This window comes from Entelurus aequoreus, linkage group LG04, assembly GCF_033978785.1.
Source record: "Entelurus aequoreus isolate RoL-2023_Sb linkage group LG04, RoL_Eaeq_v1.1, whole genome shotgun sequence".
Lineage (NCBI taxonomy): Eukaryota > Metazoa > Chordata > Actinopteri > Syngnathiformes > Syngnathidae > Entelurus > Entelurus aequoreus.
This window is the reverse complement of record NC_084734.1, coordinates 4,219,383-4,237,469: the sequence shown is the minus strand read 5'-3', so window position 1 is coordinate 4,237,469 and position 18,087 is coordinate 4,219,383. Positions and strand designations below refer to the sequence as shown.

The window sequence follows — 18,087 nt, the reverse complement described above, 5'->3', positions numbered from 1 at the left end:
TTTCTATTCAGCAAATGTCCTTTTATAATTGTACAGCTGCTGCAGTAGATGTCTTAAGGGGTTAATTCAAATACATTCAAGTGATGCGTTTTGGTGTCTGTTAGCATTTTATTTATTTAAGACATAGAAATACATTTATTTAATATATCTTCTACATCAAAAGACGTCTTTAAATATGCATTTTCTTGTGTTTGAGTCATTCCAGACGCACCAATGTGCTCAGGGCCGGCCAGTGGCATAGGCCGTATAGGCAAATGCTAAGGACGCCGTCCATCAGAGGGCGCCACGCCAGTGCCACAAATGTTGGAGGAAAAACAAAATAATAATAAAATAAATTTTTGGTACTACTATTTCTAAATACATAAAATAATCCCACGTTAATTAAAATGCAAAGTAAAGCCTATTTAATAGAAACATTATTTGTTACAACATTACGCCCCCCCCCCCCCCCCCCCCCTCCCCCGGCACGGTGCGCCCCCTCCCTTCCCGTATCATGACTCTTTTTGGACGTCACCACATCAAAAAAATCAACACAAGATGTCAAAACGGCCAAAACTGTCAGGTGCCCAGGGAAGAAAAAAGAGAAAAGAAGAGGAGAAACGAGAAAAAGACAGAGGTAGCAGGTAGGTAACGTTAGCCTACATTAAATTATTTGTCTGTTACAGAATGTGATAGTAACCTGGCTTTTTAGCATTAAGCTAATGTTACATGATTCGGCAATTGCTAATCAATAAATAGCTAGTTCTGTTTTAACGTCGGGTTAATATTGTGGAGGGGGCTAAATTGTTATGGAAAATAATGTAACGTTAGGTAATTACAGTACTCCCTGGTGTACAGTCATTTGTAAGTCATTCTAGTTAATGCAATATTAAAAAGCACAAATAGAGAACTCTGTAGGATCCCCTTTTTTTGTAATATAGTTGTTAAAGTCATACTGGTTTGATATCTTGTTTTGTGCAGTGCCTTATTTATATTGTATTTTTAATTTATTTTATGCAACTTGTTGACACGTTTTATTTTGTGTTTATGTATGTAAAAAATATTGTATTTCATATATTTATTTTTAATTTTTTGTATTCATTTATTTATCCATATTTTTTTTTTATCTTGTTATCTATTCTGATTGTTAATTTGCTTTCTTTAAGTAAAAAAAAAGGTCAAAGACAAAGCTATTCGGTTTCTTGTGAGTATATACACTTCACTGCCGATGTGGGGGGGCGCCACCTAAAATCTTGCCTAGGGCACCAGATTGGTTAGGGCCGGGCCTGAATGTGCTGATGTGGAGAGCCAAACTCCTAGCACACAGAATCAAGTGTCTGTGTGCATATGTCTCCGTTGTCTAGATTGGATTCATAAAAGGTGTTACTGAGTATAGATGTATGCTGCTGGTTCAACACATCGCACACAGGTAGGTGCATGATAACATGAAGGTGCAGTAAATGATCAAGTGGCTCCGTGGTATAAAAGTCCCGTATGCATGCAAAATACTCATTTAAATAAGGTGGTCTGCAACATTTTTAAACTGCAAACACAGTCTAAGTAAAACACACTTAACACATCCACACATAGTACACACTATGTTATTGTTTTCACACGTTGTTTAGCACAAAGTATTTGGATTTTAGTAAATCAGGCTCTGACTGTGGTGATGCCTTGGGATGATCCAGACGCAAGAAAATGCATGTTGCTATGGAAGACTTTTCATAGAAGTTATGGAAATGCTTTTTTTTTTTATACTGGCTGCAAATCAGTCTTGTCATCCAGCAGTTAAAAAATGGAATTGCTAAATGCTATGTCTCTACTATTTGTATTCCTGACAATGCAAATATGTTGACGTACGCATAAAATATTCTCTATCTCCATCTGTCATTAGATCGAAAGCCTTTTCGTCACAACGGCCAAAGTCATATTTGCGTAACTGTGCCAGTTTGCATGAATCTGTAAAAAGTGCTAAATAAAGACATAAAAACCCCTTCAGGTTTCACACATCATTAAACAGGTGCTAAATGCTCAGCAGCCCATTTTGCATGTTCTGATCATCTGCATATTAGTAAGCATGCTGTATATGCATGAAGGCAAACACAATAAATGGATTGCGCTTGCTATTTTGCTCTTTTAACAGATGCAACCTTCGGTGCACAACCTTAGTAGTTTACATTTGTTTGTTGTTAAGTTTGAACACGTTTTAATACATGTAAAGGTGATGTGTTGCTATGTGAATTTTGCATGTTCAAAATAAACTAAACCGATACACTCTTTGGGCATGTACAACAGAAATAAGCTCAAATGTGGTTAGAAATACTTCTGCCAAGTGTGCAAAGAGATATTGTTTGACACTGACAAAATTAGGTGAGACTGAGGCACTCTTTAAAATGGATATCATTTTTGATTGGTATATGATATATTTTTTTGCCAAATGCCAACATAAAATATCAAGGCCTACCTGTGTATTTGTAAAGAATAATTAACAAAGTCTAACCTCTAGAGGAGAGTCAAGTTCATCCAGGATGTTCCTTTCACTGTGTAACTTCTGCATGGTTCCTGTAGAACTGGGGTCCATCACCAGCACGTTGTGACTAGCAGCTCTGTCCAACTTAAAGTCACTTTTCCTGGAGTCGGTGGTCCTGCACACCTCGTAATTGTACACGTGTTGGAGAGTCCCTGTCCCCAAAGTGTCTGAGTAACGTGGTGGATAATATGGAATGACAGGGAGGTTGGAGTGGTAGAGGACGCGAGACTGTCTCCACCTGTACACTTTGACTGATATGATGAGCAGCAAGCAGGTGATGAAGAGGAAGGAGACTACAGCCAAAGCCAAGACTAAGTAAAAAGTCAGCTTGTCATTGTACTCCTTGTCGTGCATGCTAAAGTCAGTGAACTCTGACAGCACTTCAGGGAAGCTGTCCGCCACCGCCACGTTAACAATGACTGTAGCTGAACGAGAGGGCTGCCCGTTGTCCTCCACTAGAACACTCAGTCTTTGTTTGACAGCATCTTTATCAGTGACTTGGCGGACAGTTCTTATTTCTCCATTGTGTAGGCCCACTTCAAACAGCGCCCTGTCTGTGGCTTTGTGCACTTTATAGGAGAGCCAGGCGTTCTGTCCAGAGTCCACATCAACAGCCACCACTTTAGTCACCAGGTAGCCCACATCTGCTGAACGAGGCACCATTTCAGCCAGCACCGAGCCGCCCGTCTGGACCGGGTACAGGACCTGGGGGGCGTTGTCGTTCTGGTCCTGGATCAGGACGCGGACGCTCACGTTGCTGCTGAGGGGAGGAGAACCTCCATCCTGAGCTCTGACGCGGAAATGAAAGTCTTTCAGGTGCTCGTAGTCAAAAGAGCGCACTGCATGGATGACTCCACTATCAGCACTAACAGACACATATGAGGAGACTGGCACTCCGTTAACAGAGGAGTCCTCCAGCATGTAAGAGAGGCGAGCGTTCTGGATCCAGTCAGCGTCTCTGGCTTTCACTGTGAATATAGAAAGACCTGGAGTGTTGTTTTCTACAATGGAGGCCTCATATGAGCTCCTCTCAAAGACAGGTGCGTTGTCGTTCACATCTGAGATGTGTAAGGTGAGAGTGACGCTGCTGGAGAGGGAGGGCACTCCCTCATCAGAGCACATCACTGTGATGTTATACTCACTCGACCTCTCTCGGTCTAATTCACCGTCCACTACAATACTGTAAAAACTACTTGAAGATACAACTTTAAATGGTGTATTTTCATTAATGGCACAACTAACTCTCCCGTTTTCTTCAGAATCTGGATCGTTCACACTCATCACCGCTATTACTGTGCTAGCAGGCGTATCTTCTTCCACTGAGGTGGATGATGAAATCATTTTAATGTCAGGAGTGTTGTCATTTATATCGCCTACATCAATAATCACCTTGCTGGAGTCCGACAGACCTCCTTGATCAACTGCTTCGACATCAATCTCATATTTTTGGGCTTTCTCGTAATCAATACGCCCTTTCAAAATAAACCCCCCATCTTCAGTAATGTGAAACAATTTGGAAATGCTGCTCATGCTGTTTCCAATCACATAGCTGACTTCCCCATTTGAGCCTTTGTCTGCATCAGAAGCACTCACTTTAGTAATTAATGTACCAGACGGGGAGTTTTCCTTTATGCTAGCTTTATAAACATTTTGTGTAAAAACAGGAGCATTATCATTAGCATCTAGTACGTTGATTTGAATTTGCATTGTTCCTGACCTCTGCGGCTCTCCTCCATCTTGTGCAGTTAACAGCAGCGTCACAAACTCGTCTCTCTCTCTGTCTAACGGCTTCTGTAAAATCATTTCCACTTTCTTACCACTGTCAGACTGCCTGTGTAATTTAAGCACAAAATGATCATTAGGCTGCAGCGTGTAGCTCTGAAGTCCATTCAAACCAATATCAGGGTCTACCGCCTTCTCCAACAGGAATTTAGAGCCCACAACAGCAGACTCGCTGATCTCCAACACCCTCCCTTCCTTCTCAAACACGGGGTCGTTGTCGTTAATATCCGTGATCTCCACAGTCACAGGGAATATTTCAATCGGCTGTTCTAACGCGATCTGGAAATGCAGCACACAAGGCGTGGTCCGATCACAAACAGCTTCTCGGTCCATCCTCTCGTTGATAACCAGCACGCCTTTACGCTTGTCCAGCTGGACGTAGTCAGCGCTGTCTCCCGTGTGGATGCGAGCTTTCCCTCCTTCTAAGCGTTTAACATCCAGGCCCAAATCCTGAGCTATGTTGCCGATGAAGGATCCTTTGCTCATCTCCTCTGGGATGGTGTAGCTGACATGTCCGAGCACCGGAGCGAGGAAGAGGAGGGAGAAAAACGGCAGCACTTGTGGTGTCATTGTTAAAACAATGCGCCTCCCTCCAAACCCCAAATATGGTCACTGCGTCCCGTTTGCACCGCAATCACGCAACAAAGCCCAGCTGGGATGAAATCAAAATGACTATGAAAATATTCCAGGGTAATAATCCGATGGTGTTTTCTTTTCATCTATCTTGGAGCCTGCATTACGTGTCGATGTCCTTTCCGTACTGCGAGCTCACGGAGGGTGCGTTTGAATACATCTAAACCCTACACCACTTAAGACGCGGCCAACAGCGACCCTTAGAGGTTACATTGTGTAACTGCATGCAGAAGGGCTAAAAATATAAGAGGCTTTTTATTTCATGAGCTACCATCAAAAAAGCTGTTGACTAAAATGTAAACATGTAATATGCCGTGATAAAGTGCTATTTTGACTCATAACTGGCACTTATTTCAGTAAATTATTATTTAAAAGTGATGTTTTATCAGGGCAAACAAAAAGTACATTGAATCCATGTGTGAACTTGTAAAAAAAACAAAGTGAGGGGGGAAAAAAAAGAAAAAAAAGTCTAGTGTTGCTGTCCAGAGTACTGAAATATCAGGAGGCATAATATGCAGTTTGTTCTCAATAAAAGGAAAGATATAAACCCAATTTAAAACATGCTAACCTCTAAAGGAGAGTCAGGTTCATCCAGGATGTTCCTTTCACTGTGTATAGGACAACTTTAAACCTACACCAAGACACAACCTTCTGCCTATATTTATAAACAGAACAAATAAAGAACTGATCAAAAATCCACAGCTCATGTGGAGAACATTTGTAGTTATCCACAACCATACGACAGGAAAATAAAAACATTTAGTGTAAATAAAGCACAAGTGACCAACCTCTAGAGGAGAGTCAGGTTCATCCAAGATGTTCCTTTCACTGTGTATCTTCTGCATGGTTCCTGTAGAACTGGGGTCCATCACCAGCACGTTGTGACTAGCAGCTCTGTCCAACTTCAAGTCACTTTTCCTGGAGTCGGTGGTCCTGCACACCTCGTAATTGTACACGTGTTGGAGAGTCCCTGTCCCCAAAGTGTCTGAGTAACGTGGTGGATAATATGGAATGACAGGGAGGTTGGAGTGGTACAGGACGCGAGACTGTCTCCACCTGTACACTTTGACTGATATGATGAGCAGCAAGCAGGTGATGAAGAGGAAGGAGACTACAGCCAAAGCCAAGACTAAGTAAAAAGTCAGCTTGTCATTGTACTCCTTGTCGTGCATGCTAAAGTCAGTGAACTCTGACAGCACTTCAGGGAAGCTGTCCGCCACCGCCACGTTAACAATGACTGTAGCTGAACGAGAGGGCTGCCCGTTGTCCTCCACTAGAACACTCAGTCTTTGTTTGACAGCATCTTTATCAGTGACTTGGCGGACAGTTCTTATTTCTCCATTGTGTAGGCCCACTTCAAACAGCGCCCTGTCTGTGGCTTTGTGCACTTTATAGGAGAGCCAGGCGTTCTGTCCAGAGTCCACATCAACAGCCACCACTTTAGTCACCAGGTAGCCCACATCTGCTGAACGAGGCACCATTTCAGCCAGCACCGAGCCGCCCGTCTGGACCGGGTACAGGACCTGGGGGGCGTTGTCGTTCTGGTCCTGGATCAGGACGCGGACGCTCACGTTGCTGCTGAGAGGAGGAGAACCTCCATCCTGAGCTCTGACGCGGAAATGAAACTCTTTCAGGTGCTCGTAGTCAAAAGAGCGCACTGCATGGATGACTCCACTATCAGCACTAACAGACACATATGAGGAGACTGGCACTCCGTTAACAGAGGAGTCCTCCAGCATGTAAGAGAGGCGAGCGTTCTGGTTCCAGTCGGCGTCTCTGGCTTTCACTGTGAATATAGAAAGACCTGGAGTGTTGTTTTCTACAATGGAGGCCTCATATGAGCTCCTCTCAAAGACAGGTGCGTTGTCGTTCACATCTGAGATGTGTAAGGTGAGAGTGACGCTGCTGGAGAGGGAGGGCACTCCCTCATCAGAGCACATCACTGTGATGTTATACTCACTCGACCTCTCCCGGTCTAATTCACTGTCTGTCACTAAACTGTAGAAATTATTAGATGTGGACTTTAATGCAAAATATAAATGATCACTAATGGAACAATACACTTTGCCATTCTCTTCAGAATCTGCATCATTAACATTTATCATGGTGACAACCGTGTTCATATCAGCGTCCTCCGAAATCACATTTGATTTGGACATGATATGAATTACAGGCTTGTTGTCGTTTGTGTCCAAAACATCTACTTTTACTTTACAAGAGCCACTTAGTCCGCCACCGTCACTTGCTCGAATATCAATTTCAACATTTGCCGCCTTTTCATAATCCACTTTTCCAACGAGAGTGACATCGCCAGTGTTCCTGTTCACTTCAAACAAACCACGGGCGTGATCGAGTGAACTTGAAATGGAATAAATGATTTTCCCATTCGAGCCGTGGTCAGCGTCTGTAGCTTTTACTGACACAACTACTGTTCCTTTTGCCGCGTTTTCTTTAACAGACGCTTTGTAAACACGCTGCGTGAAGACAGGCGCGTTGTCATTAGCGTCCAACACCGTGACGTGGATCTGCATTGTTCCGGACAACTGCGGCTCTCCTCCGTCTACTGCCGTGAGGATGAGAGACAAATGGTCATTCTTCTCTCTATCCAGCGGCGTGTGCAACAACATCTCCACGCTTTTACTGGCGTCCAGCTGGCTGGCTTTGAGGGAGAATGCGCTAGTTGGCGTCAAAAAATAGCTTTTTAAGCCGTTTTCTCCCACGTCAAAATCAATAGCTTTGTCTAAAATAAATGACGTACCACTTAGTGTTGACTCGCTAATGTTGAAATAGAGCTGGCTTGTTTCAAATGTAGGATGGTTATCATTTATGTCTCTTATTTCAATATTAACGCTGTAGAATTCCATGGGGTTCTCTAAAATAATCTGACAATGCAAAGCGCACGGTGCCGTTTGCGCACAAAGAGCCTCTCTGTCTATCTTCTCCTTTATAATCAGGGTTCCTTGTTCTCGGTTTAAAGCGATGTATTCTGCACCATCTCGCATAAAAACACGAGCCTTGCCTGTTTTCAGCCTTTTTACATCCAAGCCTAAATCCTGAGCTATGTTGCCAACCAAGGAGCCGGGCGCCATTTCCTCAGGGATGGAATAGCTGACCTGGCTGTGCACAAAGCTGAGCGAGAGGAGCGACATAAACAACAGTACTTGCCGTCTCATTGTGTCTGGAATGCTGAGTACCAGTCCTTGTGGTGTCCTTTTTTTTTGAAAAGAAAAATATGAATCCACGCGTGACAATAAATCCAGTGACAATATAAATAGTCCCCAATATCACCACACGGACGGCGCAACGTCTACTGTGACTGCTTTCTCTCTCTTTTTCTTTAAATGCACGGAGATGATGGGCGGCTCAGCAAGGGCAGCTGCAGAACAGACACAAAAAAAAAGCCAATAGCGTCCCTTAGAGTCCAAACGTAAAACTACACTGTCTATACAAGTAATCCAAACCCAACTATAAACCATAGAGAAAAGGAAGTATTTAAGCTGATATATCTTGTTATTATTGCTAAAAAAAATAATCAGAGAAACCACAATGGAACGATAATCTTCCAGTCTCACCATGTACTGTCTCTGTCCTTGGTGCTGATGCTTTTTTAGATATTATTCTCTAATGATAACATGTTTGGAGTTGGATCGCATTAAAAAATGTTGAGTTTGTGACAATACTTCAATCTCGACACGGCCTAAAATGATATATGTTCGGCTTTAAGTAAGACAGAGGACATGTATTCCATTCTTTGCCGACCAAAAAACTAAGTTTGAGCTAGCGACATGGCAGGAGTCAAATTATTCAACACGTGTGTCAGTATGATATGAACCACACTGCAAGGCAAACACACAATAGACTTAAAAGTTATATCACTAAAAATGAGCATTATTGTCTTCGTGAAGACATTTTTTTTCATGCAGTGTTTGTACTGTTTCCTATTAAGCTGAGCAAGTGTATTTTAGAGCCAAATAGTGTATTAGTATAACAAAGCAAGTGAAAAGCAACAATAACTACACAAACCAGATGTCAATTGCATTGACTAAAGTTTTGGGTGGGTGACTAAAATTCAGTTATAGTATATCTGCTGATAAAATAGTCATATGATTTATGTTGATGTCAAGGTAAAATATGCTTTTCAAGTTACCCATCTTTACAAGTTAGAATAAAATGAGCATAACATTTCTGGTTATATGTAAAAGTCTTACTATGAAATATTGTGCTGTAAGTACCCGCATTGATAACATTGTAAACAGCTGTGATTGTGCCTGGTTGAGTATGTTGTGGTTATCTACAACTAGGGATGTCCGATAATGGCTTTTTGCCCATATCCGATATGCCGGTATTGTCCAACTCTTTAATTACCGATACCGATATCAACCGATACCGATATCAACCGATATATACAGTCGTGGAATTAACACATTATTATGCCTAATTTGGACAACCAGGAATGGGGAAGATAAGGTACTTTTTAAAAAAATGAATCAAATAAAATAAGATAAATAAATTAAAAGCATTTTCTTGAATAAAAAAGAAAGTAAAACAATATAAAAACAGTTACATAGAAACTAGTAATGAATGAAAATTAGTAAAATTAACTGTTAAAGGTTAGTACTATTAGTGGACTTAGCAGCACGCACAATCATGTGTGCTTACGGACTGTATCCCTTGCAGACTGTATTGATATATATTGATATATAATGTAGGAAGCAGAATATTAATAACAGAAAGAAACAACCCTTTTGTGTGAATGAGTGTGAATGGGGGAGGGAGGTTTTTTGGGTTGGTGCACTAATTGTAAGTGTATCTTGTGTTTTTTATGTGGATTTAATTAAAAAAACAAAAACAAAAACAAAACAAAAAACAAAAAAAACGATACTGATAATAAAAAAACCGATACCGATAATTTCCGATATTACATTTTAACGCATTTATTATTACATCGCTATCTACAACCATGCACTTTTAGTTAGTATAGGCAAATAAAAACAGTTACTATAACTTAACTAAAACACAAGTGACCAACCTCTAAAGGAGAGTCAGGTTAAGAGTAAAACAAAGAGCTGACATCAGGCACTAGCAATAGCCCACATGCATAAACAGTGGCTAGTAAAATATTCACATCTTTTGACGTGTTCCACATTTTGTATGTCACAACCAGGAACGTAAATATAATTAATTGTAATTTCATGTGAAACAACAACACAGACTGGCACACAATTGTGAAGTTGAAGGACATTTGTGTTTTCAAATAGAATAAAAAAACTGAAAATGGTGTGTAAAAGGAATCAGCCCGCTTTGAGTGCAAGCAAATGCCTTTAGAAGTTGTCTGACGATCGCTGAATGATCAAATATTGACATAACAATCAAATTGAGTCCAGCTGTGTTTAATCTAACCTCAGAAAAGATGCAGCTGTTATGTGATGGCCTCAGAGAATTATTAAGAGAAAAAAAGAGCAAACATCATTACGTCCAAAGAGCTTGCAAAACTTGTAAAAGAAAAAATTGGGGTGAATTTTAAAACAAAGTAAGTCAACAATGCAGTTTCCCAAGCTTTGAATATCTCACAGAGCACTGTTTAAACCACCATGTGTGAAAAGTGTATAGGACAACTTTAAACCTACACCAAGACACAACCTTCTGCCTATATTTATACACCGAAGAAGGAAAGAACTGATCAAAGATCCACAGCTCATGTGGAGAACATTTTTAGTTATCCACAACCATACGACAGGCAAATAAAAACATTTAGTGTGGAACTCAAATAAAACACAAGTGACCAACCTCTAGAGGAGAGTCAGGTTCATCCAGGATGTTCCTTTCACTGTGTATCTTCTGCATGGTTCCTGTAGAACTGGGGTCCATCACCAGCACGTTGTGACTCGCAGCTCTGTCCAATTTCAAGTCACTTTTCCTGGAGTCGGTGGTCCTGCACACCTCGTAATTGTACACGTGTTGGAGAGTCCCTGTCCCCAAAGTGTCTGAGTAACGTGGTGGATAATATGGAATGACAGGGAGGTTGGAGTGGTAGAGGACGCGAGACTGTCTCCACCTGTACACTTTGACTGATATGATGAGCAGCAAGCAGGTGATGAAGAGGAAGGAGACTACAGCCAAAGCCAAGACTAAGTAAAAAGTCAGCTTGTCATTGTACTCCTTGTCGTGCATGCTAAAGTCAGTGAACTCTGACAGCACTTCAGGGAAGCTGTCCGCCACCGCCACGTTAACAATGACTGTAGCTGAACGAGAGGGCTGCCCGTTGTCCTCCACTAGAACACTCAGTCTTTGTTTGACAGCATCTTTATCAGTGACTTGGCGGACAGTTCTTATTTCTCCATTGTGTAGGCCCACTTCAAACAGCGCCCTGTCTGTGGCTTTGTGCACTTTATAGGAGAGCCAGGCGTTCTGTCCAGAGTCCACATCAACAGCCACCACTTTAGTCACCAGGTAGCCCACATCTGCTGAACGAGGCACCATTTCAGCCAGCACCGAGCCGCCCGTCTGGACCGGGTACAGGACCTGGGGGGCGTTGTCGTTCTGGTCCTGGATCAGGATGCGAACGCTCACGTTGCTGCTGAGAGGAGGAGAACCTCCATCCTGAGCTCTGACGCGGAAATGAAACTCTTTCAGGTGCTCGTAGTCAAAAGAGCGCACTGCATGGATGACTCCACTATCAGCACTAACAGACACATATGAGGAGACTGGCACTCCGTTAACAGAGGAGTCCTCCAGCATGTAAGAGAGGCGAGCGTTCTGGTTCCAGTCAGCGTCTCTGGCTTTCACTGTGAATATAGAAAGACCTGGAATGTTGTTTTCTCCAATGGAGGCCTCATATGAGCTCCTCTCAAAGACAGGTGCGTTGTCGTTCACATCTGAGATGTGTAAGGTGAGAGTGACGCTGCTGGAGAGGGAGGGCACTCCCTCATCAGAGCACATCACTGTGATGTTATACTCACTCGACCTCTCTCGGTCTAATTCACTGTCCGTCACTAAACTGTAGAAATGAGTATCAGTTGACTTTAACACAAAGGGGATATTTGGATTTATCGCACACTCTACTTTTCCATTCTCGCCATCATCTTGATCTTGAACATTAATAATCGTTACGACGGTTTCACTTCGGACGTCCTCGGATATGACATTTGTCTTAGACATGATGTTGATCAGCGGGCTGTTATCATTCGCGTCCACAATGTCCACGATGACTTTGCAGCTGTCCGTCAGTCCGCCGTCGTCACTCGCACGCACATTAATTTGATAGTTGCGCGATTTCTCGAAGTCTACATTTCCAATCAGCGTGACCTCGCCACTGTTTTCATTTATGTTAAACAAATGTCTCACATCGTCCATGGTGTTTCTGATTGAATATATTATTTTACTATTAGCTCCGTGATCAGCATCTGAGGCGCTGACTACTGTCACGACGGTGCCTTTGGGGGTGTTTTCTGCAACAGTAGCTTTATAAACAGGTTTAGTAAACACGGGTGCGTTGTCATTAGCATCTAACACGGTGATAAGAATCTGCATCGTGCCAGACAACTGCGGCTCTCCTCCATCGACAGCCGTCAGCACAAGACGCAAATGCTCCTTTTTCTCTCTGTCCAGACTTTGCTTTAAAACCATCTCCACGCTCCTGGATCCGTCTGCTTGATCGTGTAGCTTTAACGCAAAATTATCAGACGGTTCTAGAACGTACGATTGGAGGTCATTCATTCCAACGTCAAGATCCACAGCTCGCTCTAAATCAAATTTCGAGCCTATCACTGCAGATTCGCTTATTTTGAATTTAATGTCGCCCTTCTCGAAGGCAGGGGCGTGGTCGTTGATGTCGACGAGCTCCACAATTATTTTATAAAACTCGATGGGGTTCTCTAGAATAATCTGAAAGCGCAGCGCGCAAGGCGTCGACTGCGCGCACAGCGCCTCTCGGTCTATCCGCTCCTGGATGAGGAGGACGCCCCTGTCTTTATTCAGCGCCATGTATTGTTTGCTGTCACCGAAATAAACACGAGCATTGCGTGCCTTCAGTCTCTGCACGCCCATACCCAAATCCTCGGCTATATTTCCCACTAAGGAGCCCACTTGCATCTCCTCACGAATGGAATAGTTGATCTGCGCGGACGCAGCGCCGATGAACAGCAAGGAGATGAAAAGCACTACTTGCCGTCTCATTGTTCTCCTTGGCATCACGTTCAGGACAGAAACACACCTCTGTGCTGCCTAAAACGAATCCAAAAGGCAATATATCCCAACAACGAGTGGATCGGGTCTGTTAATCCTCAAAAAATATCACAAAATAGTCCCAGTGAGGTTATGTGCTGCGGTCCAAAGCGTCTCTTCCTGTGGTTTGCCTTTTTTCCTCTGTAGGCTGTCTTCTTTTAATGGAGGCACGGCTGCTGTATCAGCGACATCACGGACTACAGCGTCCCTAAGAGTTCAACATGTGAAACTGCAGGACCAATGATAAAATACAGTCGTTTCACAGCAAGAGCAAAAACTCATGCTGAGGATGTTTGAAAAGGACCACAAACGCATCACTATCAGGTAACAGAAGTGAGTCAACCCTCCCTGGTTTAAAAATGTAACTTGGATGATAGGTTTCACTATGTTAAGTGCTTTGAGTCACTAGAGAAAAGTGCTATATGAATGTAATTCACCTATAATTACACGTCAATACAAGTCATGCGGTCATCACAACATTTACATGAAAAGTAACAAAATATGGTGGACATTGGTATTATAATGATATGAAATATAAAAGTAATTTGAACACATTCTGAAAAAGTCGACTTGTCCAGGGGTGTACCCCGCCTTCCACCCGAATGCAGCTGAGATAGCCTCCAGCACCCCCAGCGACCCCGTCGGAAAATATATTCTTTGGTACACTAATGCAGTGGTTCTCAGACTTTTTTCAGTGATGTACCCCCCTGTGAAAATGTTTTTAATTCAAGTACCCCCTAATCAGAGCAAAGCATTTTTGGTTGAAAAAAAGAGATAAAGAAGTAAAATACAGCACTATGTCATCAGTTTCTGATATATTAAATTGTATAACAGTGCAAAATATTGCTCATTTGTTGTGGTCTTTCTTAAACTTTTTGGAAAAAAGGATATAAAAATAACTAAAAACTTGTTGAAAAATAAACAAGTGATTAAATTATACATAAATATTTCTACACATAGAAGTAATCATCAACTTAAAGTGCCCTCTTTGGGGATTGTAGTAGAGATCCATCTGGATTCATGAACTTCATTCTAAACATTTCTTCACAAAAAAATACATCTTTAACATCAATATTTATGGAACATGTCCACACAAAATCTAGCTGTCAACACTGAATATTGCATTGTTGCATTTCTTTTCACACTTCTTTTTGACAGACATTTAAAAAAAATCTCACATACCCCTTGGCATACCTTCAAGTACCCCCAGGGGTACGTGTACCCCCATTTGAGAACCACTGCACTAATGTGTATATTTTAGGCCATTGGCTCTTTGTTTTATTATTGCAAAAATATATGTATCTATTTTTATATTGCTCTTTTTATCTTTGGTATGAACATTATGATGTAAACTCGAAGTTGTTATTACTTTGTTTGGTTCTTTGTTTTTTACTTTTGTATTACAACATTTTATTATTTGATCATGTTGTACTGCATTGTAATCTTTTGTTTTGTGATTGTGGGATGTTTTATTTGCCTGGACCCCAGGAAGAATAGTCTCCACTGCGGTGTAGACTAATGGGGATCATTAATAAATTAAACTAAACTAAACTAAAAAAAGGGACAAACGGTAGAAAATGGATGGATGGATACTGAAAAAGTCCCAAAAGAGATAGAAGTGATGCTAAGGCGGTGGTTCTTAACCTTGTTGGAGGTACCGAACCCCACCAGTTTCATATGCGCATTCACCAAACCCTTCTTTAGTGAAAAAAAATATATATGTACACTACCGTTCAAAAGTTTGGGGTCATATTGAAATGTCCTTATTTTTGAAGGAAAATCACTGTACTTTTCAATGAAGATAACTTTAAACTAGTCTTAACTTTAAAGAAATACACTCTATACATTGCTAATGTGGTAAATGACTATTCTAGCTGCAAATGTCTGCTTTTTGGTGCAATATCTACATAGGTGTATAGAGGCCCATTTCCAGCAACTATCACTCCAGTGTTCTAATGGTACAATGTGTTTGCTCATTGGCTCAGAAGGCTAATTGATGATTAGAAAACCCTTGTGCAATCATGTTCACACATCTGAAAATACTTTAGCTCCTTACAGAAGCTACAAAAGTGACCTTCCTTTGAGAAGATTGAGTTTCTGGAGCATCACATTTGTGGGGTCAATTAAACGCTCAAAATGGCCAGAAAAAGAGAACTTTCATCTGAAACTCGACAGTCTATTCTTGTTGTTAGAAATGAAGGCTATTCCACTAAATTGTTTGGGTGACCCCAAACTTTTGAACGGTAGTGTATTTTTTTCAAATTCAAGAAAAAGTCATAGGTTTTTTTTATTGGTGCGCAAAATGAACCGTGCATGAACATCACCTTGTTCAAAGACAAATGACACACCTTACACACATTACCATGAATTGATTAACGTGGACCCCGACTTAAACAAGTTGAAAAACTTATTGGGGTGTTACCATTTAGTGGTCAATTGTACGGAATATGTACTTCACTGTGTAAACTGTACTGTTTCATATAATGTATTCTCTTCCTTTGCAATCTGCTAGTAAAAGTTTCAATCGATTAATCAAAAAACCTGCAAATCGGATGGAAAATTAGAGGGAACATTGTTTGGGGGTATCCATAATACGCTGATAGGGAGAAGTTTTTATTTACACGATAAGTCGGATGTGTCTTTACCTCCGCCGAACCCCTAGGGTTCGATCGAACCCAGGTTAAGAACCACTGTGCTAAGGTTATACATGTTATCACTATACTTACTTATTTATGGTCGACTAATAAACTTTAAAAGTTATTCAATTAGTGCATCTAAATCAGGGGTGTCAAACTCATTTTAGCTCAGGGGCCGCATGGAGGAAAATCTGTGCACACTTTTAAAATAATGGCATTAAAACTAAAAAATAAAGACAACTTCAGCTTACTTTGGCCAAAAATAGAACAAACACATTCTGAATATCTTACAATAAAAATATGGAATAAAACTACCGGCAGCGGTAAACATTTGTTTTCTTTTGTATTATTGTTTTAATGAATTAAGTGACATTTATGACAACCTTTTTCCAAAACACAATATAGAATGTGATATACAACAGGATAATGCATAAATGTATCATTTGTTTACAAAATGCTTACAAAAAAGTGGGACCCCAAACAATTACCGTGGGACCCCATTTTTATGACTTGATGGGGTCCCAGAGGACCCCATTTTGAAAATTCCTAGCACCAACACTGATGGAGTTTTGGTGTGTGCAAAACAGCACTAATACTAATCAAATATCATTCCGGGGGCCATAGACCATTCATTCGCGTGCTGGATCTGGCCCTCGGGCCTTGACTTTGACACCTAGGCTCTAAATGTTTGAAGCAGACTTTAGTGCGCCGATTCATATTCAAATAGAAGTTGCATGTTAAATAACAATGTGTCATTTTTATAAAAGTGAAGCATCATTTGCACACACCTCACACTAATTTATGAAGCTGTAATCATTACAGGTATATAAATGAATAGCACTTAGGGCAGAAGTGTCAAAATTGTTTTCTTCGAGGGCCACATCGCAGTTATGGCTGCCCTTCACACGGCCTTTTGTAACAGTGATTATGGATGAATATAATCGTATAATCGTCTCATGATATTATTACACAATTGTCTACTCAGTGGCCTAGTGGTTAGAGTGTCCGCCCTGAGATGGGTAGGTTGTGAGTTCAAACCCCGGCCGAGTCATACCAAAGCAGGGCCGGCCCGTGGCATAGGCCGTATAGGCAAATGCTAAGGGCGCCGTCCATCAGGGGGCGCCACGCCAGTGCCACAAATGTTGGAGAAAAAAAAAAAAAAAAAGTTGGTACTATTATTTCTAAATACAAAAAATAATCCCACGTTAATTAAAATGCAAAGTAAAGCCTATTTAATAGAAATATTATTTGTTACAACATTACGCCCCCCCATCCCCCCGCACGGTGCGCCCCCTCCCTTCCCGTATCATGACTCTTACCACATCAAAAAATCAACACAAGATGTCAAAACGGCCAAAACTGTCAGGTGCCCAGGGAAGAAAAAAGAGAAAAGAAGAGGAGAAACGAGAAAAAGACAGAGGTAGCAGGTAGGTAACGTTAGCCTACATGAAATTATTTGTCTGTTACAGAATGTGATAGTAACCTGGCTTTTTAGCATTAAGCTAATGTTACATGATTCTGCAATTGCTAATCAATAAATAGCTAGTTCTGTTTTAACGTCGGGTTAATATTGTGGAGGGGGCTAAATTGTTATGGACAATAATAATGTAACGTTAGGTAATTACAGTACTCCCTGGTGTACAGTCATTTGTAAGTCATTCTAGTTAATGCAATATTAAAAAGCACAAAGAGAGAACTCTGTAGGATCCCCTTTTTTTGTAATATAGTTGTTAAAGTCATACTGGTTTGATATCTTGTTTTGTGCAGTGCCTTATTTATATTGTATTTTTAATTTATTTTATGCAACTTGTTGACACATTTTATTTTGTGTTTATGTATGTAAAAAATATTGTATTTCATATATTCATTTTTTATTTTTTGTATTCATTTATTTATCCATATTTTTTTTAATCTTGTTAACTATTCTGATTGTTAATTTGCTTTCTTTAAGTAAAAAAAAAGGTCAAAGACAAAGCTATTCGGTTTCTTGTGAGTATATACACTTCACTGCCGATGTGGGGGGGCGCCACCTAAAATCTTGCCTAGGGCACCAGATTGGTACCAAAGACTATAAAAATGGGAGCCATTACCTCCCTGCTTGGCACTCAGCTCAAGGGTTGGAATTGGGGGTTAAATCACCAAAAAATTATTCCCGGGCGCGGCCACCGCTGATGCCCGCTGCTCCCCGCTGCTCCCCGCTGCTCCCCGCTGCTCCCCTCACCTCCCAGGGGGTGAACAAGGGTTATGGGTCAAATGCAGAGGTTAATTTCACCACACCTAGTGTGTGTGTGACAATCATTGGTA

General features: G+C 41.2%; 2 protein-coding genes across 11 annotated transcripts in view; both read right to left on the bottom strand.

Annotated features, from left to right (window-relative positions):
• Positions 1 to 18,087, bottom strand: part of LOC133648204 (protocadherin beta-16-like) — a 191,420-nt gene that overhangs the window by 122,022 nt on the left and 51,311 nt on the right. The window contains exons 1-2 of one of the 10 annotated variants that reach the window (XM_062044056.1): positions 10,712 to 13,901; positions 8,115 to 8,300 (exon numbers count right to left, since the gene is read on the bottom strand). The exons of 5 other annotated variants lie outside the window; for them this stretch is intronic. In XM_062044056.1, the coding sequence (XP_061900040.1) occupies positions 8,262 to 8,300; positions 10,712 to 13,114 (2,442 nt within the window). In that variant the 5' untranslated portion in view covers positions 13,115 to 13,901 and the 3' untranslated portion in view covers positions 8,115 to 8,261. Of the gene's footprint in view, positions 1 to 5,712; positions 8,301 to 10,711; positions 13,902 to 18,087 lie in introns of those variants that run through there. 4 more of the 10 variants (XM_062044046.1, XM_062044051.1, XM_062044049.1 and 1 more) reach the window with 4 other exon arrangements.
• Positions 2,465 to 5,187, bottom strand: LOC133648066 (protocadherin beta-16-like). Its single transcript, XM_062043847.1, has one exon. It carries the CDS (start codon positions 4,859 to 4,861, stop codon positions 2,465 to 2,467), a length of 2,397 nt encoding a protein of 798 aa, XP_061899831.1. The 5' UTR covers positions 4,862 to 5,187.